The sequence below is a fragment of the Aythya ferina genome, assembly GCF_964211825.1.
Source record: "Aythya ferina genome assembly, chromosome: 29".
In the NCBI taxonomy this organism is placed as follows: Eukaryota; Metazoa; Chordata; class Aves; order Anseriformes; family Anatidae; genus Aythya; species Aythya ferina.
Genome location: NC_140326.1, coordinates 499,507 through 527,487, shown reverse-complemented (window position 1 = coordinate 527,487; position 27,981 = coordinate 499,507). Strand labels below are relative to the sequence as shown.

The 27,981-nt window shown below is 64.7% G+C and overlaps 1 protein-coding gene and 1 long non-coding RNA gene across 2 annotated transcripts; both read right to left on the bottom strand.

The window, feature by feature from the left end:
* Positions 1 to 83: 83 nt before the first annotated feature.
* KCNN3 (potassium calcium-activated channel subfamily N member 3) lies at positions 84 to 27,481 on the bottom strand. Its single transcript, XM_084500478.1, has 8 exons — positions 26,573 to 27,481; positions 22,188 to 22,283; positions 17,055 to 17,473; positions 12,574 to 12,715; positions 10,380 to 10,490; positions 8,391 to 8,518; positions 8,119 to 8,188; positions 84 to 6,820 (listed from the first exon to the last, which is right to left on the bottom strand). The coding sequence occupies exons 1-8, from the start codon at positions 27,311 to 27,313 to the stop codon at positions 6,524 to 6,526; spliced, it is 2,004 nt and encodes a 667-aa protein (XP_084356604.1). The 5' UTR covers positions 27,314 to 27,481; the 3' UTR covers positions 84 to 6,523.
* LOC311425014 lies at positions 20,179 to 22,141 on the bottom strand. The gene is made up of 2 exons (XR_014686221.1): positions 21,407 to 22,141; positions 20,179 to 21,099 (listed from the first exon to the last, which is right to left on the bottom strand). It is a non-coding gene; the product is annotated as an uncharacterized lncRNA (long non-coding RNA).
* Positions 27,482 to 27,981: the final 500 nt, after the last annotated feature.

Below are 27,981 nucleotides of genomic sequence, written 5' to 3'. Positions count from 1 at the left end.
ACGAGCACCTCGAGCCTTGCTCCGAGCCAAAGCCGAACACCGCTCCCACCGGCAGGAAGAACAGAGCTCCAAAGACCAGCAGAACAGAGGGGTCCGAAGCATTTATATATGTACGTATATATCATATATTTGTGTGTGTAACTATACATAGGTATCTGCATACTTACACACCGCACAGGTAAATATTTATAGATACTGACCTCTTCAGATTAAAGTCCAAGGCACTTTTTACAGTGAACAGGTTAAAGCCATAGTTTAAAACATGCCTGTTTCTGGGTACAGATCAGTTTTATGGCAATGCTGTCGGGACAGGCAAGTCCCCACTCCCTTCCCCGGTTAGGAGACCCAGCCACGCTCAGACCAGAAGGAGGAATGTAAGCCCGGGGCCAGAGCCTGACCGCAGAGACACGAGCAGCTCCGCCGGGGCCAGGAGGTGCGTTGGGGTGTGCTAGGACCCCGGCAGCGCGAGGGGAAGAACACTTTGGGTAGAAGACGGAGCAGAGCCGGGTGCTGCGAGGCGCGCACCGAGCGTCCCGGCTGAGAGCAGCCACCGGGCTCACGGTGCTGGAGACCTGTCCTGTGCCCCACTGCCTGAGCAAGAGGGGGCAGACGGGACTCACCTGGGGGGAAACACCTCATCCCACAGAGCAGCTTGGCTTTCCCCTGCAAAATCCCCCGTCTGCAGCCCTGTGCCCTCCAGGTGGCTATGGGGAGGAAGCTCGGAGCTGGGTGAGAAGCTGGGGCTGGAAGCGGAGCAGAGCCTTCCAGCAGCAGCTTCCCAACCCCCCCAGTTCACCACCAACACCCCAGCAAACCCACCTGCTGGGCACAGGGCTGCAAGCCAGCCAGGGGGACACGGGGCAGGAGGAACCCGAGGGAGAGCAGCGCAGGGGGCCCAAGCACCCTAGAAATCTCAAGGCACCCCCAGAGCCAGCAGGAGAGAGAGGGGCAGCCCTGCCCTCCCGAGGAGAGGAGCCAGCCCCTCTCCTCCAGCCCCTGTCTGGTCCTGGGCTGGGTCCCAACGGGGCGCAGCCGGAGCCAGCCCCACCACGGAGCTCGGGGCAGCATCACAGCAAGCTGCTGCGGGGCAGGAGCTGGGGGATACCGGAAGAGATCGGGCTGCAGGGGCCAGCAAGAAGACGTTGGAGCTCACGGCCGGAGCGGTCGGTGAGGTACAGGCGCTGCCATGACTCCCAGTGGGATAATCGGGCTGGGAGGGTCAGGCCAGCACAGCTGGGACAGCAATTAACAGCGATAATGGCAGCACTACGGTGACAACTGCTCTGATACGGAAGAGTTGGAGTAGGGGCTTTTGTTCGCTCTGGAAGAAAGCAGGAGTTGGTCCCACACGCTCTGCCCGTTCCTGGCCACGCTCCGCACAGGAAGACTGCCCAGGAACAGGGGGCAGGGCTGCAAAAGGAAATTTAAGACTTATTTGCCCACAAATCTTGTCCTACACGTGATGCAGATCAGCTGCAGCCAATTGGGGCTGGATGTGAGGAAGAGCTGCTCTCGGGGTACCATCAAGCACCGGAAGGCTGAGAGGTCCCTGCACCCTCACCGCATCTCTCTTCTAAATCCGGGGCCACCCCTCCATCTCTCCACACTGCCACAGTCTGAGATGGAAGGGACCAAAACCACACTAGTGCCTCCGCAGGTCAGGTCGCAAAGCCCAAAACCCTCCCAAGGGCCAGCTCCTGTCCTGCCCGAGACCTGGCACGAGCTGGGCACGGTGCCCGAATCCCCTCGGGGCCGCTCCCCGCCGGGTGGGCGCAGCGGGATCCCTCCCTGCGCCGAGGCCTTACCTGCAGCAACAGCGGTCGCCCGCGCAGGGCTGTCCTTACCCCATCATCCCGGCAGCTACGTGTTGACCTGAGAGGAAAAAGAGAGCGCGCTGCCTCGGCGTCCCTCCTCCCGAGGGAACCCCGCGCTGCCCGGCTCGGGGGCGAGGGAGCCTGAGCGGGCAGGATCGGCCCCGCGGTGCTTTCTGGCGCGCAGCTCTGCCAAGGAGGAGGAAGAGGAGGAGGAGGAGGAGGAGGATGTTGCACCCCTCGCGCTTTTCTAGGCACAAGTGATTCCCTCGTTCAGAATATCCGCATCCTGCCCGTGTCACTCGGTGCTGAGCCAAAATGTTTTGGTCTCTGCGCCAAAAGCCCAGTGGGGAGCCCGGCACACCCTGTGCTGCTTCGTCCCTGAGAGCCTCCATCCCCGGGGGCAAACGGGGAATTTTGGCCCTTGTACAGTCCGTGCCCGGTGAGCTGAACCCCACCTTTGCTAGAGAAGACAACTGGGGGAGGAAATGGCTTTGCAGGAACCGCTGAGGGGGCTGAGACCCCGGGAGAAAAGGGAAAAACGCCTTTCCCTAGGGAGAAGCAAAGCTCCAGTGCGGCCGGGCTGCGCGAATTTAGACCTGCTGAAGGCCAGCTTCCAGGCAAGGGGAATTAATGCCCGGGGGTGGAAGGGATGAGGAGCACGTGGAGTCCTTCTGGACGGAGTCCAGAGAGCCTCCTCTGCTACCCCTGGCCTCCGTCCTCACGTGGAGCAGTGACTGTACTCAGAAACAGACATTTTGGCAGCAGGCTGGCGTCGCTGCCTGCTGACAAACTGGTTGGATACAAAACCATAATTGAAAGTTACAATAACCTTTATAATATAGCAATATATTTCATAGTTAAAATAAACTATTATGCTTTCCCCTATTATTAAAAAAGAAGCGAGCAGTACAGAGGCAAGATGCAAACCCATGTTGAAGCTCCTTAAGTCTGGACAGAAACGCTTCAGTCTGTGAGTTTGCAGAGAGGATTTTGTATTTTTCTGGCGTTTCTAGGACGTTTCCTTGCAGGCAGTGCAAGAGGTTCGTGGAGCAAAAACTGAGGCTGTGCCAAAAAGGAGACTGGCTGTCGTAGGGTGGGTCCTGGAGGGGCTTCGGGGTGCGATCACCTCGCTGGCTCTAGCAGCAAGAGAGCACGGGGCGGTTTTTCTCTTGCGTTGCAAAACGGGGGTGCGGGCAGCTTCGGTCCTGGTGGTGTGCGGGGTCCGACGGCTTCCCGGCTGCAGGAGGAGGTCAGCATCTCTTTGGGTTTATAAATTTACGTTTCAGTTTTGTTCTTGTGCTTTTCCTCCGCATCTGTCGGTGGTCCCAGCTCTTCTCTCCGCTTGCCCAGACGCAGTTGGATGGGCAGCCTCTCCGGACCCATGGCCGCAGGCTCCGAAACAACTCTCTCAGGTGTGTGAACAGCACCGGGGAGCATCCTGCCACGGGCAGGGGGAGGCTGCACACCGCGGTCCTGCCAGCCGGCTGCCGGGGGGGAAGCTCTGGGGCATGAGCGTGCTCCCCAGTGCACGTGCGTTGGTGGCTACCACGTGCACCGGGGTGACGCCGGCGCTCGTACCAAGATGCAGGGAGCAGGGGAACAGCTCCAGGTGTGCACCCCAGGCACCAGACCGTGCTGGGGTGTCTTGGGTTGGGGTCGTGGAGAGCTCGCCCCATGCCCGCCTCTGCCTGCTGGGGAGGGGAGCCCTCACCATGGCCTCAGGGCGGCTCCGGTCCCAGCGGCAGGTCTGGGGCTGTGAGCTGGGGGGGAGCCCTGGGGCTGGCCCCAGTGGGCTCAGTGCCCGGGGTGGGCACCGGGACTTGGCCCCAGGACTGACAGTGGGATGCGGTGCTGAACCAACAGGGGGGTGCGGGATGGAGGAAGCAGGGTGCACAGTGAGCAGGATGGGGGATCAAGGGTGCGGGATGGAGGATCAAGGGTGCACGTGCTGCAGGGTGCAAGGTGCCAAGCACAGGGTGCAGACCTAGGGCTGTGAGGTGCTGGGCAGGGTGTTTTGGGGTTGTGCAGGAGTGAGGACAGGAGGTGCAGTGTGTGGGGTGCAGGGCTGGGGGCTGCAATCTGCAGGTCGTAGGGCACAGAGCCCGGCGTGAAGGATGCAGGACCAGGAGCTGCAGCGGTGCCGTGAGCTCTGGCACCCCAAAGCCATGCAGCACCACATGGCCCGGCACAACCCAGCACTGCAGCCAGGATCCCACCTCCCCAGCCTGGCTCCTGCCACTCCTGGCCCCTCGTGACAGCACGCCGAAGCAGCAGCTCTGCCCAAAGAGGAGCTTCTCCTGCACTGGTTGCACTACTCGAGCTTTCACCGCTGGTATTTCACTCCCCTTCACAGCCTCAGGTCCTAGCCAGCTGGCATTTCCTCATCCCGTCTTACTCAGTTTGATTTCCCAGACTTGATGATTAGCCCATAAGGAGGTTCCCGCTGGTGATATCGATTCTCAGGCATCAATACTTCCCTCAGCTATCCAACGCCCTAGGATGCATTTCTGCCTCTCCGTGTACATGTTGTACACGGCAGTTTGTTCCTACACAAACCACAGAAGAGGCGGGGAAATGTTTTTCTCTGCTGGCTGCCTGCGGCCAGTGGAGATTCTGTATTTTAGGCTCACTCTTACAATTTACAAGGCTTTCTTCATTGCCACGCTTGAAACCTCCTTACAACGATGGGCAGAAGCTTCTTTATCCCCATCTGAGGGCCGGGGAGGTGTGGACGAGGGTTACCTGTAGGCACACAGGGACTGGCAGCAAGGCTCAGAATAGAGTTTTGGGCTGCTGCCGAGGCAGTGACACTCTCCCAGCAGTCCTGCCCACCCTACAATTACACTAATGACAAGATCTTTGAAAAGGGGAAGAGCAGCGCATTCCCAGAAGCTGAGTATCTGCTGCCGGCCAAGGAACAGAAAAGGCTGGCAGTGATCTCCGTGCACCTCCTCTCCTCCCTGAATGCAAAACACGCGACAAGAACAACCACGGCTTGCTACCATGCTACCGACAGCCTTAACACAACCACCTCTGCAGCACCAGGAGCTCATTTTGCAGCTCCCCCGGAGCCCACAGCAGAGGAGCCTTCCTCCTCTTCCTCCTCCTCCTCCTCCACCGCATGCTGATGGCTGGAGCTGGCGGGGGGGAGCGCGCCTCACCACCCGCCGCTTGTTTTCTATGCAACTTTAATTGCAGGGCGCAGGGAGTAAAACACCTACCACCAGCAGTAAGTGGAGTTTTGCACAGAAATCCCTCTGCACCAGGCTGATACGGCCCTGCCTACGTGCGCGTGAAATGCGGCGTTATTTATGGAAGTGAAAGAGTTACACAGGAGAAGATTACAGGCTAAGTATACCTGGCGTAACACAGTGACTTTGATTACAATTACTGACACTGCCGGGTGATGTGTAATTAATATCGCGGAGTAATTACATGGTTACTTCATCTGTTTAAAAATATATAAATATCCTCTGCTGAGTTTTCATTGAAAGCAGCAAACACCATCCCAGAGCTGCAGCCTGCTGGCAGGAGGCAAGGCTCTGTGCAAAGACCAGGCAGAGCCCCAAAAGGACCGCAGGGCAGAGCTAAGAAAAAGGGGAAATGGTGAAAGCAGAACAGAAAACGGTTCCTTCCCAAAGTAGCCAGGTGATGCCCAAGCATCTGTCAGAGCTGAGCACCAGCTGCAAGCTGGAGCCGGCCCCGGATGGTGCTGCTGATCCCCACCAAACCCAGCAGAAGCGGGACAAGGGAGGTGGCTTGGTTTTAAACAGATGAAGCGTCCCACTCGGTACTCGCCTTCGTCACTACACCGCTTTACAGGGAGCCCCCAACCTCGGCGCCGTCGGCTCAGCTGGGGGCATTGGGCACCCGGCAGTTCTGGGGCTGCTGTGAACAGCACCGGGCTTGGGGACGTGCCCGGCGCCCTCCCGAAATGCAGGGGTGCTCCAGGGTGGGTGACGGTGGGGACACCTCCGAAACGGGGCGGCGTTCCCCGCCTGCTTTAGGCACTGCTTCCCGAGCTCCGGGCGCCAAGAAGGAGAAGAAGAAGAACCGCTGCTTGTCCTGCCCGAGCAGAAACCTCTCGCTGCTCCGGAGAGACACCCCCACGCAGGTCAGGCACCGCCACCTACCCTGGAACGCGAGAGGTGCGTGTGTGCATTCGTGTCTTGGCAAGGAGATGGGATGGAGCGTGGGCATCTTAGGTCAGAGCCTGTGCAAGAAGCCACGGGATGGGCGCCTGCCCGCCGGGGCTGGGAGCGGAGCAGGAGGAAGGGGAGCGCGCCCTGGGCGAGCGGCCCCAGCCTCGCGCCCGGCCCCGGGGTCCACACAGTGGAATACTCTTCCTCTGGTGTCTCCGTTGCTTCAGTGCTTCCGACTTGGTTTTGTTTTTGTTTTGTTTTGTTTTCAATGTGAAGACCTGAGATTGAGCGTGGATTTCTGTCCTCCACCGAACACTGCAGCACGGGCCTTGCCAGAGGCTTCGCCTCCCGTCCCCTTCCTTCACCACGTGTAGAGGCACCTAAACGGGGATTAGATTTCCGATTCCAAGGCGTTAGCGAGCTCCGAGCACCCGCTCAGCACCGCCGGTCGCACCGAACGCTCCCGCGGCGCTTCGGGAAACCCGAGGAAAGTCCCTTGAGACCTCAGGACCTGTGCGTCCGCTCTTCCCGTGTCCGTGGAGGGCCGAGGGGCTTCGCTCTGCGTTTCTAGCAGCTGCTTGAGCTAGTGTAAGGGGTGGGGAAGGAGGTGGAGCTGACCCCGATGGGGCTCTCGGAGAGAGGAGTTTGCGGGGTGCCCACCGCCACGCTGACCCCCCGCGCCTCGATGAGGGCGGCCAGCAGGCGCTGCTGCTGCTGGCGCAGCATGTCCGCGATGAGCAGCGGCAGGGAGTTGAAGCTGGCGCTCAGCTGCTCCAGCTTGGACTCCAGGCTGCCGATCTGCTTCTCCAGGTCCTCGCTGCGGTCGTTGAGCTCGGTGATGAGGTCGTACATCACGTTCTGCATCTGCGGGGAGAGAGGAGACAGCCGAGGGGTTGGCGCGGTGCCGAGGGGCGCTGCGCCGCTGCCTGGATCAGAAACGCCGAGCCCTGCTCACAGCGCTCCTGCGAGGCAGCCCCGCACCGTCCCCGGGCTTCAGAGGCTGCTTCTGAGCCACCGCACGGTGCTGGGGCTATGAGTGCCGGAGGTTTCGCCTGCTGAGACCTTGTGAGCACGCCCCGGCACTGTCAGCTCTCATCAGGCAGCTCTGCAAGCTCAGCACAACGCGGAGAAATAGAGGAGAAAGAGCAAGCAGCAGAGGAGGGGGACAGGGAGAGGATGGGGAAGGGGACCAGGAGGGGCCCTACATCAGCCTGCATCAGTGGGGGCTGGCAGCTCCCCTCCCCATGCGTCACCTTTAGGCGGTCACCGCAGCGGAGCAGCTCGTCGCCTCCCCAGAGCATTTACCCGAGGTGCAGGGGGCAGCTGTGGCTTTGCCTCTAATGCTCCGTTTTCTTACAACCCACGTGTGCCCCACCAAACTGATTAATGCTCCTGGGCCCTCGTTGCAGCTCCTGGGCTGCTCTCGACCATCTCGGCCCCACTGCCTGCTCCCAGGCATCCTGCCCAGAGCCCCCCAGGGCAGAGCTGATCTCCTTGGCTGTGCTGGCACGAGAGCCCCCGAGCTGCCCTAACAGCCCTGTTAGCAGAACGGGAAGGGGGAGCTGCTGCCCGCTTCGAGCCAGCTGCTGTCGGGATGCAGGCAGGGCCCCAAAGGACGGGCAGCGATCTGGGGCGCCACCCCGCAGGATAATCCCTGCGTTTTAATCCCTTCCTGCCAGCAAAACCAGCCTGCGCCCCCAGAGCCTTCCCGTGCCAGACCAGGACGGGGCGCTGGGAGGTTCGGGCTGCGGGAGGCCGCACAGCAAACACCACGCACCCGCTGCGGCGCATCCGGCCCCAGCCCCTCCGCACTGTGACTGGTGCTGGGCTCGCCCCCTCTTCCAGCACAAGGACATTAAAATGATGAAACCCAGCGCTGCTGACCGCTGAGCAGCCCCAGCTGGGGCTACGATGCTTTCCCAAGGGACAGTGAGCACAGACCCTTACTGGAAGCGGGGTGCCCCCCCCCCGCTCGCCTCCCAGCTTGTGTTTGTGCTCTTTCCTCCTGCCTTGCACATGCAGCAATCCCCTGGCAGCGATTCCCAGCTGACAGCTCAGGAACCGGAGCGTTTTGCAGTCAGCCAGGTCTGCTTTAGGGTCTCTGAGTGAGGAGAAACACTCCTGCAGCCTGGCCGGGCCGCGAGGTTACAGCGAGGACTTGCCTTTGAGAGGTCAACCAGCGTGTTGGCCTGGTCGCTCAGCTTCCTCTGCTCCATCTTCACGCTCCGCAACCTGGGGAGGAGAGAGCAACGTGGATGCACCCCCCTTCCCAAACTACAGCTGCAAAACGCAGCCAGGGACCCGTTTGCTTCCAGGGAAATGGGAAATTGTCCCCGGTCCCCCGCAGACGGGCAGGGTCACCCCTCCCCAGGGCTCAGCAGCCCACTCCCCTCCTCGCCCCATAGCTGCGGGAGCTGGCGCACGCCCCACTTACTGGTGAATGGCTTGTAGGAACTTCCTCTGGTGCTTCCTGACTTTTGCGTGGTCAATCTTCTTCAGCAGCTTGGTGTGCTTGTAGATGAGCCACGTCTCCCGCAGGACGTTGGCTGCAGCGTTCTTGATCTGCAAGAGAAGGGAGTCGGCCGCAGGTCACCGGCCCCATCTGCTCTAGCGCGTGGGACATGTTATTTCACGGAAACAACGCTCTGGCTTCGCCGGGTTCTGCCGTTTGTGAGCAGAAATAGCTGCTGTGCTGCTGCCACAGCCTTGACTCGCCCCAGCTGGGAGCGTGGCGCTCGGCTCCGTGCGCCTGGACGAGCTCCTGCCTGTGTGCAAGGGGTCACGCGCGGCGGGGACGGAGCAGCCTGTGCTAGGGGCAGAGCAGCGTGTCCTGGCCCCCGCCGCGTCCACATCCCCATCCCACCCCGCTCTGATGCCCTGGGGAAAACTGCTCCTCGCGCTCCAGCCATCAGGCGCCTCACCCGCGTGGGAAGTTTACACTGAACCGACGCCTCAAAGGAAAATAAATCCCAAAGTATTTCTCCTCTCCTGCATCTGTCTGCTGGTTTTGGCTGGACGCACGCATGCACAGAAGGCATCAGCCCCGTGCTTGGCTCAGCTGCTGGTGCTAGGTCGCGGCTCCCACAGCCTCTGTGGCTCAGTTGCAGCCCTGCTGCTTGCTCCGGGGTGAATTGGCCGCAGCCTGCCTGGCACACAGCCCACAGAGCCACATCCCCGGCCGCAGGAAGGGGCTGACCAGCTGGGTGCTGTCCCAGCCTGGCCACGCACACCACCCGGCACCTGTGGCTGCAGCCCCCTGGCCACGGCTCAGCCGCGGGGAGCGAGTGGGGGAAGGATGCTGAGTCCTTCCTGGGGACATCGCTGCTCACCCGGGCTGTGCTTTACCTGCTTGCCTGCATCGAGGTGGGGAGCATCAGCTTTTCCTGCCCAGGGATGCCGCTTTGCCCAGTGCTGGACACTCAGGGCTCCCGTTCTCACCATCTGAGGGTGCCCCATCCCCACCAGCCGGGCAGAGGGGCTGTGCCTCTGCTTCCAAGCCCGGCTGCACTGCCCCTCACTCCATCTCACATAAATCTGCCCCAACATCGGTGTTAGGAGCACACCCAGCCATGCAGTGCCGCTGGGTCACCAACGCTGCGCCACGACGGGGCTGCTGAGACCAGAGGTCTCCCCCCATGGACCTTGCACGCTGCTGGGGACACGGTGCCCAACAGGTCACAGGGCCCTTGTGCCACTCACAGCGACCACGGATGCCTTGGCATCTTGCAGGGCAAACAGGAACAGGTTTGGGATTTCACTCCCTTGAAGAGGTGGGGGAGCTCTGTGGAGATGCCCAAACTCCACGCTGCGACGCTGCAGCATGGTTTGCTCACATGGGACATGTCCTGGGTGTCCCACAGCCCCCGATGCCACCCTTGTCCCCTTCCCCTGTGTTTTGCTGGTGACTGAAATCCAGGAGCAGGCAGCCCAGTGGGGGCTGGTGCCCACGGACCTGCCACAGACACGGCCTCTGGGTCCCTCTTTGGGGACCAAGACCGCAGCAGCATCACGGCACAGCTCTCGTCTGCAGCAGGCAAGATGCTGAATCACTGAAATCCTCTCGTCTTCCTGACACTGAGATAAGTGAGATCATATTCCACAAGAGGAGATGGTTTGTCTCCTCCAAGGAAAGAAAAAAACTCAGGCATTTCCTCCCCGAGGTGCGGCGGAGCTTGTTGCATTTCCTACAGCCCTGCAAAGTGGAGTGGAGTGGAGTGGAGGGCTGATGCCATTTGCTTTTACCGTAATGCCTGAGCCTGCTCTGCATTCAAGGCACTCAACGCCTCGCTCCCGCCACGGTACCCGTGGGACCGGCCCTCGGGGATGCTGCAGGCTGCAGCTTCCCATCAGAGTGGAGAAGAAAACACCCTGGAGCACCCCTGGTTCCCGCTGCCCCCGCCCCGAGCTGTCCCTGGCACCTTACCCGCTTGGTCAGCTGCGTGTCCATCATGAAGTTGTGGACGTGCTTCTCCGCTTTGGTGAGCTCCAGCTTCCTGGCCACCACGGCCACCACCAGGGCTGTGCAGCCAGCGCCCTGCATGGGAACAGCAAGGATGGGGGGGACACAGGGACGTTGGCTGGGGAGTGGATTCAGCCCTGCAGGCGCTCTCAGCCTTGTGCTTTCCCCCAGGATTGCAAACCCCTAATTAACTGAAGCACCGCATGCCCCCTACCCACAAAACCAATGATCCCACCAGGTTAACCTGGGTTTATCAGAGGACCCAGCTTCCTGCAGCGTCCTTGAGCATCTGCCAACGCACCCAGTAATTAACGGGGCTGATTTACAAGGTCAGTGGTGAGCCCTCACCTCCCCAGCGCCCTGGGGACAGGAGGAACAGCCGAGCCGATCCTGCTCATCGCTGCCAGCCACGGACCAGGATCTGCCCCAGCACCGCGATGCTCGCCCCGTGTAGGGGTGTCACCGGGGGCTCTGGGCAGCAGGGAAGGCACCGAGCATCCCAGAGGAGAGCAGGGATGGGGTCCCAGCCCCCTGCAGTGCCACGGGATGGAGGGGGACCTGAACGGCTGCAGATGGTGACAGCTGGAGCTCGCTTTATCCCAGCGATTAGCGGCGGATCCGCGCCGCTCCACAGCCGTCACCTCCGGCGCCTTTGTCGGCAGAAACCCAAGGTGCCAAGGCAGGGGAGCCTCTGCTCCCCGCGGGGCTCCGCACGCCGCCTGGCTCTGCCCGCACCAGATGAGCCGCTTCCCCCTCCCCGGTGCTCTGGCAGAGGCCCACGACCCTGGCAAACGATCCTTAATTTATTAAAGAGTCATTAATTAACATCATGGGCTGAGCTGAATCCTTCAGCATCCCGGCAGGTCCCAGCGCGCACTCTCGGCTTTCACCACTTCTCCCTTTGCCAGCGGCCCCGGTGCTGCTGCTCGGGGAGCCCCAGCGTGCTCCTGGCCCCCAGGGCTTTGCAGGAGGGCACCGGGGGGGTCCCCAGTCCTGAGGGGGTCCCCAGCCTGGGGGCGCCCACCCTAGTTCCTGGCTGGAGTGGGGCTTTAGTGGCCAGCTCTCTGCTGTGCTGGTGGAAACGCCACGTCCAGCCCTCCCTGAGTTTTCTCCCTCGGTTGGCTCCTATCAACAGCATCAGCCTCCCTGGCGCCCAACCTTACATGAGACAGATGAAATACTTGCAGATAATATCAAATTAATACCCTCCAGCAGAGCCGCCTCAGCCAAGAGCTCTCCTGGGGCACGACGGCAGCCGAGCCAAGCGATGCTGGTGCCGGTTGCCCGTGTGCCAGGCGGGACGGGGGCAGCTCCATCCCCAAAACCGGGCACCTGAGGCAGGGACCGAATTGGGGTGCTGATCTGCGTAGGAGCTGCGCCTCGCCGGGGCCCCTGGTGCTGGCTCCTGAGCTGTCCCCAGCTGGGAAGCCGCACAAGCTGGGACGTCTCACGAGCATCTTGGAGCAGGTACGCTCAGGGCCCCGAAGGACAGTGACCGTCTGGCCACGAGCACGCAAAGCAGCGGTGCCGTGGGCGGGGAGCGCTCCCAGCTGGCCCCCGCTCCCCACGGGACGCCAGCAGCATTTGGGATCACTCGGCGCGATGGAAGCCAGGCTGCGCGAGCAGGGCGGCCAAGGGATGCTCGGGGGCCTCTCTGTGTCCCCATCCGCAGCTGCTGCCCCCCCCCCCCGCAGGCTTTGCTATGGCCTGGCTCCCTGCTCCCTTGCAGCACAAGGGTCCAAATTCACCCCAAATTCACCCTCAAGGACGAGCAAAGGCAAAGCCAGCTCACAGGTTTGCAGCCCCAACGTGCTCCAGTCCAGGGACCGGTGTCCCCAAGGGACTCGGTGTCCCACGCTGTGTCCCCAAAGGATTCAGGCACCACCCAGCACCCCACAGCACCCAGCAGGCACCCCGTGCGCACCACCACCTCCTTACCCAAACCAGCACGCCCTGCCAATTACCGCACTTACAGCAACTGCAATTACAGCTCCAGCAGCTTTCAGGCTGCGAGACCTCAGAGCTGAAGCCATTATGGCTTGGACAAGCCCGCTGAGAAGCTGGTCCCCATAAAAACCCCACTGCCTCGGTGCCCCGCTGCCCCAGCCTCAAGGAGGGGCCGAGCAGAGCGCAGGGGCCGGCTCGGCGCGGCGCTTACCATGATGCCGGTGAGGAGGCAGACCCCCTTCCCGCAGTAGGTGTGCGGCACCATGTCGCCGTACCCGATGGAGAGGAAGGTGATGGAGATGAGCCACATGGCCCCCAGGAAGTTGCTGGTTACGTCCTGCTGGTCGTGGTACCTGTCAGGGAGACGCGGATGTCAGTGTGACAGCAGGGGACGGGGACGTGACCTGGGTGCCACGGAAGGTGGCTTCCCACCTGGAACGCCGGCGCAGGGCGGCAGCGGGTGCTCGCGTGCTGCAGGGGGTGCACCTGGGTGCGACGGCTCCCCAGGCACGAGAGCATCGTGCGAAACGGGGAATAAAGATGAACAGCACGGCAGGATGCCCCATAGCAACAGCGATTGCACAATTTCCGGCAAAGAAAAAAAATAATATATCCACATGCACAAAATCAGAGCAAAAACTCAACAGCGAGGGCTTCTGCTTTCGGTCAGACCTGTCACCACGTCCCAGTCCCTCCGGCTCCGTCCCCGGTGCCACGTGGCGCGGCGGCAGGAGCTGTCTGATGGGAGAAACAGATGTGGGGCCCCTGCTCTGACCCAGAAGGGTCTGGACCTGCAAACCTCGTGGATGGAGAGCACGGGGCAGAGCCTCCCGGCACATCTGGACCCCCAAGGACTCGTTTTCTGGCTAGAGCTGCTGTGCAAGTGGACGGGTGTGCGGGCACCGTGCTCAGGGTGCTTTGTTGAAGTGGTCACAGTGGTGTCTCACACACGAGCCCCCAGCCCTGAGCATCAACAGCGCTGACCCCATCTGCTCCTCGTCCCGTCCCCACTCCTGCATCCCCCCCTCCATCAGCTCAGGATGCCGACGCGCCGCGGGGACGCTGCCAAGCCACAGGCACGCAGCGCGCTCCTGGCCGCAGCCAGGGTCGGCTCGCCGCGCGGCACCGAGCGCCCACGGAGCGTCTCCAGCTCCAGGGATGCTGCAAACCTTCCGTGGCCACGTCCCTGCCGAGCCCCAGCGTCCTGCCCTGCTTCCTGCCCTGCCGGGGTCAGCGACCGCAGCAGCCCGGCTGCCTCTCCTCCCGCCAACACGCGAGCAGGCCCCCTGCTTGCAGGCTGTGCGTGCCCCCCGAGGAGCCCCCGCTCGCTCCAGCCTCCCCCAATCCCACCCAGGGTGGGCACCGGCCCCCACGCCGGGCTCTCCGCCGCCCGGCGCCGAGCCCTGCCTGCCCGCGTCCCTTCCCCGCAGCAGGTTTCTCCCAGCCTCCTCACGAAATCATTAGAGGAAAAACAGATGGAGCTTTTGGCAATTCCCTGCAAATCAATTCATCCAAGCTTCGCAGCTCATAACTCGCCCAACAGTTGGGTTTTCTCCTCTTCCTACATTTTTTTTTTCCCTCCCCCCCCCTCTCCAGTAACTGGAGACCCTAATGAAATAGCAGAGCAGGGGAAAGCATCTTCAGCCACGACGAGGCGAGGCTCCAGCCTGGACAGAGGGGCTGGAGAGCACGGCTGCCCCGGGACCCTGTGAGGGCTCCCCAAAAACCAGCTTCAGTGGCTCCCTGTGCCGAGCCCACCCAACGCATCCCACAAGGCAGCCTCAGCTCTGGCCCCCAGGACATCGGGGGGCTGCCAGCAGACACCCAGCCCCCCCAGCCCCCGATGCAGTGTGCTGAGGGGTGACCCAAGTGGCACGGAGGAGCTGGCTGTGCCGTGCTGAGTAGACACCCCCAGGGCGATGTGGCCAAGGGGCTTTCCCCTGCCTCAGTGCGCGTTTCCCCTCTGCTGGCGTTTCCCTGATAAAGTCTGAGCCCCGTTTCCCGCGGCAGGATGTGAGCTCTCAGGCCGTGGGGACGACCCCAGCTGATGGGAACAACGTGCCGGGGGCTGACGGGGGGGAAGGGGGCTCCGGAGGCTCCAGCCGGACCGACGGCTTCCCTTCCAAGAAGCACTCGGAGCTCATAAACAGGAGCAGCTGGCATTGCACGAGCAGGAAGAGGGGCCGGCCGCTCGTGCCAAGGGCTGATGCAATTGTTTAGACCCGAGCGCCGATTTCCAGCACCCCCTCGTCTGCGCTCCCCGCAGAGAGCGAAGCGCAGCACGGCCGCCCCGAGCATCGCCCCAGCGCCCAGCCCAGCTCCACGCCGAGCATCGCGGCACTGGGATGTCACCGCGGCACTGGGATGTCACCGCAGCACGTGCTCGGCCGTGCCGTGGGGTTGGGGGTGGCCGGGCTGTGCCGAGAGGCCGTGCACATGCGGAACACCCCGAAATACAACGGGGAGCGGGTGGGGGGCACGTGCGGGCACACGTGTGCGGCCGCAGGCAGCACCGCAGGCAGCGCGGCGGCCGGGCGAGGGTTGCTTAGCGACTCGCTGCCTCCAGGGAGATGCGGCCCCCCCAGCACGCGGGGTGGGGAGGGCGCCCAAAGCGATGCTGCGGCCCTGGGGGGACGCGAGGGGGAGGTGGGGGGACGCGGCACGGCGATGCCACCCCGGTGATGGGGATCGCGCCTCGTCCCGGGTGGGTGCTGGGCGGGAGCTGCTGTGGAAGACACAGCAAACTGGTTCCAGTGCTGGTGCAGCGGCTGACTGGGGGGCACAGGGACACGTCCTCTCCCCTGTGCAAGGGACACGAGTGTCCCACTGCCACACCTGGTGGCCCTTTGCAGGAGCTGTGCCAGCACCCAGGACCCCCGCGTGCTGCGAGCACGTCCCTTGGGGTCAGCGCCTGTCCCTGGGGGCCTGGACCCCCCAGGTCTCTGCGTGCCCCGGGGACGGCGTGTCCCTGGGGTCAGCACAGCTCCGTTTGCCACTCAGTAGGCACAAGGAGGTGGTGGCAGCTCACGGCAGTGCCGGCGATCTGCAGCAGCTCTCCTGCATCATTTCTCTTTTTCCTTGCTAATGGCTATTTATTTACAGCGGGTTTTTCAGCCTAAGCCCCCCAGGTGCAGAAATCCATCCCCTGCGTGTCCCCTGGGAGGCTGCCCGCCCGCTCCCCATTTCGGAGGTACAAATAAAAACCTCCCAAACACAATTAAGGAGCACACAACTCTCCAGCACATTCTAATAGCATCATTAAGAGAAACAGGAACATAAACGCAGCCTGTAAAAGCTCGTAAAACCCAAGCGCGCAGCTCCAGTCCACGTCCATGGTACTTAAAGCTGCCCTAAGCAGTTCTGTGTGGCTCGGGGACCCAAGGGGGGACCAGAAGGTGACTTCTGCGAGGGAGGAGGAGGAGGAAGAGGAAAAAGAGAAGGAGGAGGAGGGTCTTCCTTCCTCCTGCCCTGCAAGCACCCAAAATTGAGCCGGGCACCCCGGGTGCTGCCAGCCCCGAGCAGGACCCGCTGCAGCATCCCCCGAGCGGGGCCAGGGGCTCAGGACCGGCTGCAGCGATGAACCCCTGCGTTTCTGAGCCCAGCACCAAACCGCCGCAACAACTTAAAGGGATTTAATGCGATTTGGCTAATCCACTTAAAGCAAATAATAACACGCGTTTGTCTTCTTGAGCGGTTTCCTGCAGAGCCCACGCGCCCTGCCTCCCTCCACCCCGGCCAGGGGGAGAGGAGCAAGGGCCCGGTGCCGGTGGCGCCGAGTCCCGGTGCTGCTGGGGGACCAGGAACGGGCCCGGCAGAGGTGGCTGTCACCAGGGGAATAAAAACACGGGCACTGGGAGGGAGCCCCGGCTCCCCAGCAGCATCCCTCGATCCCAGTGGGGTGTCCCAGCACGCCCTCGGCCACCGCCTTGGACAAGCCACCAGGGCTGGGGCTGCCCCGGCCCCGCTCCCCGGGGAGGTGGAGGAGCAGCGAGAGCAGCCCTGGGAGCGGAGCCAGGCAGCAGGCAGGGCCGTATCCTGCTCCCTGCACCCCCGGGAGCCCCGCGGGCCCACCCACTGCTGGTGCCACACTTCCAGAGCCAGCACAAGTGTCTGCTGAGCGAGAGCAAGGCTGGGAGCCAGGGCTTGAGAGCTGTCCTGAGCCATTACCCTGCTTTGATTGGGCTCAGCACCCAGCACAGCCCCCTGGGGACAGGGACAGCCCCGCACAGGACCAGGGGGGCCTCTCCCTCCCCCTGCCCCGGAAGGCGCAGCAGGCCAGGGACGAACAACTCCCAGCAAAGCCCTGGCAGGGGCTGGGGTGCCCCCGCCACAGCCCCCTGGCACCCACGGGGGGCCCCGAGGGGTGCTGGTGCATCCCAGCACCGGAGGCGCCGCGGTACCCGCCGGGACCGGTCGCCACAGCAACCCCTGCGCCGAGCGCGGCGATGCCGGCGTGATGCCATCCGGCAGTGGGTTTGCAGCCGCGGGGTTGTCATGGCACTCGGCTCACAGCGACGCCAGAGCCAGGCACCGCCGCTCGCCAGCCTCCCCGCACCCAGCGGGGCCCCCACGTGTCCTCGTCCCCCCCCCTCTGCCATCCCCGGGGCACCTCCTGGGGACTCTCCCTGCCTGCTCCAGGCACCCCAAAGCCCCGCAGCCCCAAAACCCAGCCGCAGCCCCCGCCCCTCTCACCTCTCGCACACCCGGACCGTCCACGCGGCGATGATCCAGAGGGAAATGCTGAAGACCAGCAGCACCGTCCCGGGGCAGATGGTCATGAGAGTCTTCATGACGAAGCGCGTGTTGAAGTTGATCTTGTTGAGCGCCCCGATGCTGCGCGACGAGGCGTCGGTGAAGAGCTTGCTGTGCAGCAGCATCACCCGGGCGATCAGGTAGAGGCGCAGGAACATGGGGATGGACAGGATGATGTCCACGTCTGCCTCTGCCCGAGAAGGCGTGTAGGAGAAAGCCAGGCGGGCTGTCCAGAAAAATTTGTACTCCCCGGGGATGGGGTGTATGGCACAAACCAGCATCTCCAGGCTGATGTAGAGGATGCGCTCGTACGTCATCGCTATCCGCCAGTCGTCGGCCCCGTTGTCGATCACAAAGAGCTACCGGGAGGCAAAACCATGGGGTTACCGGGGGGCCCGGCCACCCCTGCCCCGCAGCACAGCCCCGCAGCTTGGAGGGGACCGACCCCAGAGCCCCACGGAGATGGGTAAAGGGAACTGCCCTGGGGAGCCAGGGATGGAAGCAGTGGGAACAAACCTTCCCCAACCCCTCCAGCTGCTCTGCCTGCACCTTCAGGGCATGGCTGTGGTGCTGGGAATGCCCAGAAAGCTTTAGGGTGCCCCAAGACATCCCCAATGCAGCGGCAGAGGTGGGCGAGCCACGGTGTCACTGGCGCGTGCCACCCTGGTCCTTTTGCTCGCACCAAAAGTGGCATCGCCCAGGCGCCACCGCAGCCCTGCTCTGCTCCCAGCTGCAGGCGCAGGGCCAGGAGCTGGCGATGCCGATGCGGGCAACTTTTCAGGAGGAAGCGTGGCAATGGATGGGACCAGGTTGTCATAGCAACTGCAGGTTCATCCTGGGCAAAGCAGCGCGGCACCGCTCCTCTCCAACCGCTGCAGCGGGAGCCGGGGGCTCTGCAGGAGCCCCAGCACCCGGCAGGATGGGAGCAGGGGCTCCTCGCCTGCCCGGGAGCCACGCACTGCCCAGCATCACCCACACGGCCCGTGGGAGATGCGGCCTCAATCCACGTGTTGGTGTGCCTCCACGGCTCTGTTCTGTGCAAGCTGGGCCACATCGGTGCCACCAACATCCCCTCCAACAGCAGGGACCAGCTCGGGAACTCCCCGTGAGCAGCACTTGGCAAAGACACCGCTGGAAACGGACCCCAAGGGGACGTAGCAGCACGCTACCCTCACCAGCACCTCCTCGACCCTGCAAAGAGCGGGGTAACCCCAGCTCGTCCTGGGGGCTGGGAGCATTCGGGGGGGCTGGGATCCCTGGCACAACGCTCCGTGGGCACCCCCAGCCCCAGCACCTGCCGCGAGCCGCGGGGCCGGCACAAGGTGGCCCACGGGGCTGTCCCCAGGGACGGCGAGAGCTGCTGGGACTGACTCACGGAGTGCCTGTCCCCGGCCACCTCCCTTTCTGTTTGGAAAGCTCCACTCCTTTTAGCTGCTTTGAGAAATTGTTTATAAAAAAATGCTCCAAGCTGTCAAGGGAGATCCTCAGGCATTTAGCAAGCTGACAGCCCATTCCTTCCTGGAAAAGGGTGTTAAAAATAAACAAATTAGCAAGAGGAAAAAGCCAGAGAGCCTTTTGGCTGCGTGTGGGGAATTGCACCGGGTGAAGGGCACGGGGAAGGGGGGTGCTCAGGGCAGACTTCCCCTTCTGCAGCCCCTCTGCAGCTCGCAGCACATCGCTGCGGCGGGGTTTCCATGGAAACCCCAGGCAAAGTCCGGCGGCACCCCGGCATCCCCGGCACCGGCTCCGGCAGGGGAAGGAGCGAGTGCGTTCACCGCCACGGCTGCCAGCGAGCAAAACGTGTGGGAAAGCACAAGGAAAGGCGCTGGGAAGCCACACGGTGGAAGGAAAGGCTCCCGGCAGGGTGCTCGCCCCGTGCCCCCCCGGGGGTCTCCGCTCCCACCACTCACCCGGATCCCGGCACGGGCTGTGCTGGGGCTGCAGCTCCCACCTCCGTGCACACCCGTGGGGCTCACAGGGCAGCGCTCCGGCACCCTTGGGTGCACAGGTGGGGACTGAACGCACAAACCACAGCTCTGGGCAGCCCCGAGGCAGCCCCCCCAAAACCTCCTGCCGGAGCTGGCAGCCTGGAGGCTGGCTGAGCGCTGCGCCCCATCACGTGCAGCAGCAGCAAACACCGCGCTGGCACATGCCGTGCTGTCCCCAAGGCCACGCGGGCACCAGATCGTGCCAAGCCCACCGCCTCCCCCAGCACCCAGCCCCTCAGCACCCATGGGAGCGGGGCAGCCCCCGCCACGCAGGTGCAAAGGGCTGGGAGCAACCCGCGCAGGGAGGAGGAAGGCTGGGCTGCGCCAGCTCCCTGCACACGCTCAGCTGTAACGAGGAGCGAGTGACACACGCAATTAGCAGCAGATCGTGGCCTCGCAGCGGGAGGCAGAGAGCTGAGAGGCTGCTGGGGGCGGGGGAAGAGGAACCGCAGGGAAGGATCTCGTTCACCTGCAGCCCTGGCTGGAGGGGCGACGGGCACGGGGACAGCGTGGGGACCTGCTGCTGTCTCAGCTGGCTGGGGACAGTGGGTGGTGACAGCCACCTCCCTGCCACACAGCCAGCTCGGCCGCCGGAGCTGCTGCCCCGCGGGAGCAGGGATGTGCCCATCCATCACCGAGCACTTCATTACAGTCGGATGCAACAGGAAAAGGACCCAGGATGCTGGGCGGCTGCTTTTTATCTCTGGGGGATAAATCCTCCCGAGGAAAACGTCTCTGCCTGCTCCTTCCCATCCCAGGCAGAGCCGGCTGCCGAGCCCACGGACACCAGGACACGGTGCAGGGGGGCGAAGAGCCAGCATGGGGACAAAGTAATGCCCCCAACCCCAGAGAAACCATGGCAAGGGGAGAGCTGGGAGGGTCCCCAGGACTTGTCAATTAACGTAATTAGCACCAAGGGAAGCAGCTGAGGCTCTTGACTAATCTTTTCTGTAGGGTGGGGAGGGCTGGTGGTGCTGGCAGGGTGAACGCAGCCCCCCCCCGAGCAAGGAGGAAAGGAGAAGCTGAGGATTTACAGCTCTGTCAGCCCCACTTCCATCTCTGCTGAGATCCCGGGCCAGATTATCGGCAATCCCTTTATAAGTACCTAAAAGATAATAGGGCGATAAACAGCCAGCATGGATTTGTCAGGAGCAAATCGAGTCAAACCCATCTCATTTCTTCCCCTGCCGGAGTCCCCGGCACAGCAGAAGGGGGCGAAGCGGGCGGGGGCAGCTCGGTGGCAGCGGGCTCATTGCACGGACCAACACGATTTCCATGCACGGGGACCGGGATCGCTCCCGGCAGCGGGCTCCCTTGGCTCCAGCTGGAGAAGACGAAGCCTGACAGAACCCAGGGGTTCCAGGAACGATGCGGGACAGCGGCCGAGGAGGCTGCGCTGGGCAGGGGGTCGCAGGCAGGACAGCGGAGGAAATTATTTCACAGCGCTCGTCGCTGCCAACAGGGAGCACAAAACAACACGTCCCGCTCTGCGTCAACGGGGACGGGGAGGACTGGAGAAGGCCCAGAGGAGGAACCACGAGGATGCAAAGACCTTGGCAAGTCCGTGGGGAAAGGTGGAAGGAACTGAGCTGTTCGGTGGGGGATGAAAACCTCGGGGTGGAAAATCTTCGCCCGTCGGGAGCTGCGCTGGGGTTGCTCTGGTTTCAAGGCCCATCGCCGTGCTCAGCGCCCGCCTCTCCCATCCCCCAGTGAGCCCCCGGCGCAGCATCCTGCCCGCAGGGTTACGTCCCCGATCCCGCCGGTTCTGCAGATTTTAGCACGTCCTCCAGCACTTTCCTGACCCACAGCCTGAATAAGCAGACCCGGGCCATCGGAGGGGCCACGCACTTGAAGACAATGGGGATTCCAGCCCCGTCTCCAGGCGGAGCAGGATGAGAGCTGTACAGCCCTGCGTGCCGGTCAGGGTGGACGCGGTGTTTGCAGAACCAAGAACAACAACCAGAGGAAGCCAGAGAGAGCCGGGGGTGCAGCTTGCCCTGCCGACCACAAACAAAGCAGCCCTGGGGGTAAATATTATTCCAGCAAAACCCAGCTCTCTCAAATATTTGCTTTGAGCAACCCATCACCCGCGGGCAGTCCCTCCGGCGCAGGCTGGAGCGCGAGCAGCCCGCGCAGAGCCCTTTTGCACCGAGGTTTTGCCAGCACCACAGCACAGCTCTGCTTTTTAGGGCCAGACAAGCTCAGACCCAACGGTGCACACAAGGCAAGCCAGCCTCGTGCAGGACAGTGAGGACCTGGCCCCAAATGGGCACCCACAGCTGCAGGGTCCCCTGCTGGGCTCACCGGGACGTTGGTGGCTCCTGGCCCCGCTGCTCGGATGCCGTGGCCCCAGCTTGGCCGGGAGCCCAGGGAGGAAGTTTGCTTTTCCAGCGCCTTTCCTTGGCCGCTTGCACACATCGAACCCGCAGGAGGAGCAGGAGCCAGTCCCAGGCACAGCCTTGGAGGGGCTGGCAGGGGACAGGGCACCCTGGGGACAGCAGCGCTGGCCGCGCGCCCCAGCCACTCTGCCACGACAGCCCCCAAACCCGGGGCATGGTTCACAAGCTGCCGTCCAGGCAGGATCACACCAGCACCGGCTCCTTCTCCCACCCAATTCCTTCTCCCATCCCCAAAATACGTCGGCACTGAGCTGGAGCAAACTGGGAGCCCTTTCCTCTCCCAGCTGCGCTGGAGCGAGCAAAGAGGAAAAGAATGGGCAGGCTTGATTAGGAAAGTATTTCACAGCTTCCCTTGGCACATCACCCGTGCGGTGAAAAGAGAAAGTCAGGGCCCAGCCCTGCTGCCTCCTCACCCAGCCCAGGGCACCCCTGCAAAGCTGGGAGCAGGGTGAGGGAGCAAAACCCAGCCAGAGAGAGGCAGTGGCGGCTTTAATGGGATTAACGAGCTAATTCCCATCACTCCTGCGGAGCAGATCGCAGGTGCTCTTCCCCACATGAGGGTCAGCAGCCAGAGGGACGTCACGGGAGGGAACGGATGTCCTGGCACCCAAACCCTGCGGGCTGGTGGCCGGGCGCAGCAGCGAAGCCACAGCCTGCCTGTCAGGGCCAGGGGCCCCGGGACCTACCTGCACCTCCCGCGTGTGGTAGGCGATGATGAGGCCCAGCAGGATGACGGTGGACAGGCTGATAAGGCATTTCAGGGCCAGGGAGAACATGGAGTCCTGCAAGGAAACAGCAGGCAGAGCGTCAGCGGCGGGGACCCCGACGGGACGGGTGGCACCACAAGGCTGGAGGGTGGCACCAGCGCCGCTCTGCGCCCCCAGGGAGATGCTGACCCCCTCCCCAGCACGGGCATCCCGCGCCCTCCCCCAGCACTCGGCCCCCCCATTTCCCCAGCGTTGGCATCTCAGCACAGCAGCCCCAGCCCTGACGTTGCCACGTGCACTGGGGGCACTTCTGGAGAGCGGCGCTTTCTCCAAAACATTTTGATTGTTTTTATTTTTATTTATTTATTTTTTTAAATCCACTTCCGCCAAATGAAATTACCAGCCTCCCCTCGGCTGGGACGAGCGACTCCAGCGATCCATCCACATCCAGCGTTAGCCCAATATTATGGCACCCTAATGGATGGTCTAATCAGATCCTCCTGCTAATTAGCTCTATGTAAATTAAACCAGCCCCTGATTCACTGGTGACTAAAGCACAGCTCCCAGCCTCCCCCTGGCTCCCTATAGGGAAGGGCAGGATTCACCGAGGGCTCATCCCCAGACCCCGTTTTGGTCGCTGTGAGCCTGTGCTGCCCCCCCGGGCGGCAGCAGCCCCCTCCTGGTGCTCATCTCCCCCCATGGCCAACGCGGCCGGGGCGTGGAACGGGACCAAGGCAGCAGTAAAGGCCAAGCCGTGGACAGCCAGGAGGGTTCAAGGAGGGAGAGAGGAAAGTTTTCCTAAGGAGAGGCTGCTGGCAGCGCTGCGGACGCTCGGGGTGCTCCGGCCACGCATTGTGAGCAGCTTCACAACTTGGCACTCGCCTCTCAATTGTGTGCATATAATGGCTGGTGTTGAGAGAAGTGCTGGGGACCAAACAACGCTATTAATAGGCAGCCTCCAGGGCAGGGCTCGTGCCAAGGCCGGGCCCTCCCGAAGCACCGATCCTGCCCGGGTGATGCCGCCTGCATCCATGCACGGGACCCTCCCCGCAGCGCGGGGCCGGCAGGACCCCGAGCGGCTCTGCCACCGCCACCGAGCGCCACGGGGCGAGCTGGCAGCGAGCTGGCTATTTTTAGCGAGCTGGTGTCTCGGGGGAACACCCGGGATTAATTGCAGCGAGATGTCACTCCCGCAACGGATCTGGCATCCTTTAGGGCCAATCTCAGTCGCCGTCTAGACATCCTTAACCCTCCTCCTGCCAGCACCCGCTGCGAGGCAGCTGCCTGGCGGCGCCGGCTGAGGACGCGAAGCCACGGAACTGGCATCGCCCCGTGCCAGCGCGGTGCCGCGCCGGGCAGCTGGCAGCCCTTGCCCTGTCCTGAACCATGGGGGACCTCATGCTGCTGGGGACACGCACCCACGGGCACCCCGAGGGGTCCTGGCAAGCGGTGCCGCACGGCAGAGCTGGTCCTGGTGCTGGGGCTGGTACAGATGGGGGAGGGCAGCAGATGGGAACCCCCCAAGCGCTCGGCACGGTCCACGCTCATCCCTCCTCTCCCAGCTCTGGGCACCGTCCTCGTGCACTGTCACCTCCGCAGGTGGCGTGGCTTGGCACCCAATATCACCCCAAAACCAAGCGGGAAGGGTGCACGCGGGGGGCAGACCCCCCCCAGCACAGCCGGGCAGGGAGGTAACGAGGCCAATGCCGTTTGGCAAAGGTCACCGCACACCCACCGCCGTTCTCAATGCCTCCGGCCAGCGCTGGTCCCGCAGGGGCCCGGCAGGAAGAGCGGCTGCCGGCTCCCACGCTCGCGACAAAGAAAACCACGGGGCCGGGGAGACCTCGTCCGAGCGGCACCAACGCCTCAGCCCCCCGAGGGACCCCGGCACGCATCCTCCCTGCACCACGTGCAAGTGCCAGGCTGCTTTGCCCCGGCTGTGCCGTGCAGGCTGCTGGCGGTGCCGGGAAGCAGCGCTGCCGGCCCCGGGGGCAGGAGAGACCGCATCCTGCCCGAGGAATGGGCAGAAAGCAGGCAAAACCTGGCCGCCGCATCTCCAAGCCCAGTTTATCCACAGGCCGGACCCTGCTCCAGCCTTTTCGCCCCACCAACCGGCTCCGACATCCCGAGGAGCGTGCGGCATCTCTGCTGCCGGCCGCGGGGGCAGAGCTGGATGCGGGCCAGGGCCGGCAGCACCGAAATCCCCATCCACGCGACAGCTGCCGGCCCCGGCACTGGGCGCTCCTTCGGTCACGGCCGCGTCCCTGCCAGCGAGCTCCGGTTTCCTCACGGAGGGGGCTGGGGGCTGCCGGGGGGTATTTATAGACAGTCGCCCACGGCTCCGTGCGAGGCACCGGGGAGCCCCCTCTGCACCCCAGGGTGCGCTCAGCAGGAGGGGAGGGGATTGCGGGGGCCCAAAGAGCCCCAAACCCTTCTCCAGCTGGCAGCAGCTCCCTGCCCGTGCCCCCGAGCCCTCGGCACGGGCACCGTGGGTGGGCGGCAGCCGCCGGGGCAGGGGTCGGGGCGGCTGCATGGAGGCAGCGCTGACTCACGGGGTCTTCCCCGGCTGACACAGCCGCTCGGCGCGCCGGGGCTGCTGAGCGCCGCGGCAGCGCTGCTGGCAGCCGTGCTGTGCGGCGAGGGCGGCCGGTCCCCCCCCTCTTTTCTCTCTCCCCCCACCCCCCCAGCACCACGCACACGGGCGTCTGTGGCTCAACAGGTAGTGGGCACCCTGGGGGGGAGGCTGAGCCCCGCTCCTGCTGCAGGGCAGGGTGGAAAACGCCTGGAAGAGGCTCTGGCGGTGGACAAGAGCATCGTCCTCCGTCGGCACAGGGAGCGAGGGATGCAGGGCTCGGCGCTGAGACATCCCCGTGCCTCGACTGGAGCAGAAGGAGCCGGGGCTCCCCCCAGCTTGGCTCAGCCCCGGCGGCAGCTGCGGGCAGCTGGGGCTCGGGGAGGCACCTCTGGGGGGTGCGCCCGCGCCCCGACCCGTTTCCATGGGGACACCGCAGGGTCCCCCGCACCCACGGGACCCCCGGGCGCGTCCCTGCCTCCACCTGCTCTCAGCTCCATCGCCCCCTCCACCCGCACGAGCCCTCCCCGCCGCGATTGCCAGATAATCGCAGGAAGCAGCGAGCAGCCCCTTCCCACACGGCTCCTTCCCCTCCGCACCATCCCCACGCACGTGGCACCCTGCCCCACGGCACGGGGACCATCCGGGGTCCTCCAAGCCCCCCCAGCCCCCCCAGAGCGCTGTCCCACTGACGCCCATGGGTGCCACGCACGCCCTGCCAGTGCGGGTGCCTATTCCCTTCCCCTCTCTGGATAGGTATAAATAACATGACAGATGTCTATACAAAGAGTTATTCATATCGCTGCCAACGAGCACAGCCAGGGAGCAGGAGCTGAAAGGGGTGTGTGGGGGGAGAATTATAAATAAAAGACACCGTCCTGCAATAAAAAAAAAAATACAGAAGAAAGGGGTGTGGAGGAGGATGGAGGGCTTCGCCGCACCGCGGAGGGCACGGCTCCTCGAGGAGACCACGCACGGGGTGCCCGCATCGCTGGAAGAGGACGGGGACCCCCAGCCACAGCTGCCCCCACCCGCCCCTGCCCAGCACCCCGGGGGATGCCCAGCTCCCCCTCTGATCCCACCCCCAGCCACAGCACCCACCCTGGGAGCTCCTAAGGGCGAATCCGCCCCTGCCGACCCCCAGGCTCCCCTGTGCCCCCCGACTTCGGGGCCACCCCCAGGAGGCCGTGCCCACCGGGTGGGCCGGCAGTGACACGAGGCTGATGCTGGCAGGGCACAGGCAGGCTGCTGGCAGCTCCTGCTGGCTGCGGTGGCAGCAGAGCAGCTGCAGGGCCAGGCAGGGCTCCCCCAGACCCCCCACGCCAGCCAGCCCTGGTGTCCCCAGCCCTCAACCACCACCACGGGGCCAGCAGGGATGCAGACAGGGCCCCTTGCTCCCCGAAGGGCAGTCGGTGGCTTTTATGGGGCCTCCAGGCAGGAGCCGCAGGTGGGGACGAGCCAGGGCGCACCCAGCGGGGCTCCTGCTCACGAGGGCCAGCGAGGCGGGGGGCCCGGCAGCCCCCTGCAGCCAGGAGGCACCGCGGTGCCGGATGGGGCAGTCCCATCCTCTCCATGGACACCCACTGGGGGCACGGGACGGCTCCACCCAGACGTGGCGCCCACCCCAACCAAAGCACCCACTGCACGCAGCCCCATTGGTGCCCGCCCCGTCCAACACCGGCAGCCACCGCGAAGCCCCCGGGACCCCAAGAAACCCGCGCGGCCCCGTGCGGCCACAAACACCTCCAACGGCCACCCCAGCGGCCCCCAACCTCCCCGCGGCCACCCGTACCTTGGAGTAGAGCCCCCAGGAGAGCTCGGTCTCGATGACCATGACGACGATGCCGAACATGCCGAAGATGAGCGCGTAGTCGCTGAGGCGCTTGCGCTTCTCGAAGAGCGCGCGCCGGTGGCCCAGGCGGTAGCCGATGTTCTGCGCCTTGCGCTTGGGTCCCTTGGCGAAGGCGGCGGGGGCCGGGCGGGCGGGGGCTCGGTCGGCACGGGGGCCTCGGCGGGCGGGGGGCCGCGTGGCGGGCGCGTGGTTGTCCTCGCGCGAGACGACGATTTCGGGGGGCCCGCCGGCCCCGAAGAGCTGCAGCGGCTGCGCCTCGGGCTCCGCCTCGATGAGGTTCCTGCGGGAGGCGCTGAGCCGGCTGAGGGGCTTCATCACCCCCCCGCTGTACTTGCAGGAGCTCATGGCGATCTCGGTGAACGGGTTGCTGTCCCGCCGGTGCACCAGCGGGCTGGGCTGCCGGTGCTTGCCGCCGCCGCCCGCCGCCGAGCCCGGCGAGTGGCCGGCCAAGTGGTCGCTGAGGTTGAGCTGGCTGCCGTGGCGGGAGGAAGGGTGGAGGGCGGCGGGGGCGGCGGGAGGAGGGGCCCGCAGCGACCCGGGCGAGGAGTGCAACAGGCTGTGCTGGAGCGGCGGCAGCGCGGCGGGCGGCGGGCGCTCGTCCCCCGACGACGGGCAAGGGCACCGGGGGTCCTCCTCCAGGTCCCCCACGCCCGAGTCGTGGAAGTGCCCCGACGTGTCCATGGCGGCGGCGCCGCCGCCTCACCGCCCGCCGCGCACCTGCCCCGCCGCGGCCGCTCCGCCGGGCGCCGGCACCGGCCCCGGGCCGGCCCCGCCGCGCCCCGCTCCGCTCCTCGCCGCCGCGCCCGGCACCGGCCCCGGCCCCGGCGGCGGCGGCCCCGGGGCGGCGGGCGCGCGGCTGCTCATGAATGGGAGCCGCGTCCCTCCGGCGCTGCGCGCTCGCCGCCGCCGCCGCCCCCGCCGCCGCCGCTGGCCCGGCCCCGCCGCCAGCACGGCCCCGCCATTGGCCGCGCCGGGGCTCCCCGCAGGCTGACATCATTCCCCGCCCCGCTCCCGCGCCCCCGGCCCCTGCGCCTGTGCGGGGCGCACGGGACTTGTAGTCCGCCGGGGCGCACCGGCGCCGGTACCGGCAGCGGCGGGAGCCCCGACGGCGGCGGTGCGAGCGAGCGCGGGGCGCCCCCGCCCCCGTCCCGCTCCCGGTCCCGGTCCCGGCCCCGCCCGTCCCGCAGACAGCCCCGGGCCGCTCCCCGCCGCCGCTCCCCCCGCTCCCACCGACGGGCGGGCGCGGAGCCCCCGAGCCGGGCTGGGCGGCACCGCGCCGGGCAGCGCCGCTCCGCTGCGCCCGGGGCCGGCCCGCGGCTCACGTCGGGGGCGAGGAGCGGCGGGACCGG

Coding starts and splice junctions, on each gene's coding strand:
- KCNN3 (XM_084500478.1), bottom strand. CDS start 27,313: ATGGACACGTCGGGGCACTTCCACGACTCGGGCGTGGGGGACCTGGAG. Junction 17,474..22,187: donor ACCACACGCGGGAGGTGCAG/GTAGGTCCCGGG, acceptor GCCTCCCGGTAG/CTCTTTGTGATCGACAACGG. Junction 8,189..8,390: donor TTCCTACAAGCCATTCACCA/GTAAGTGGGGCG, acceptor TCTCCTCCCCAG/GTTGCGGAGCGTGAAGATGG.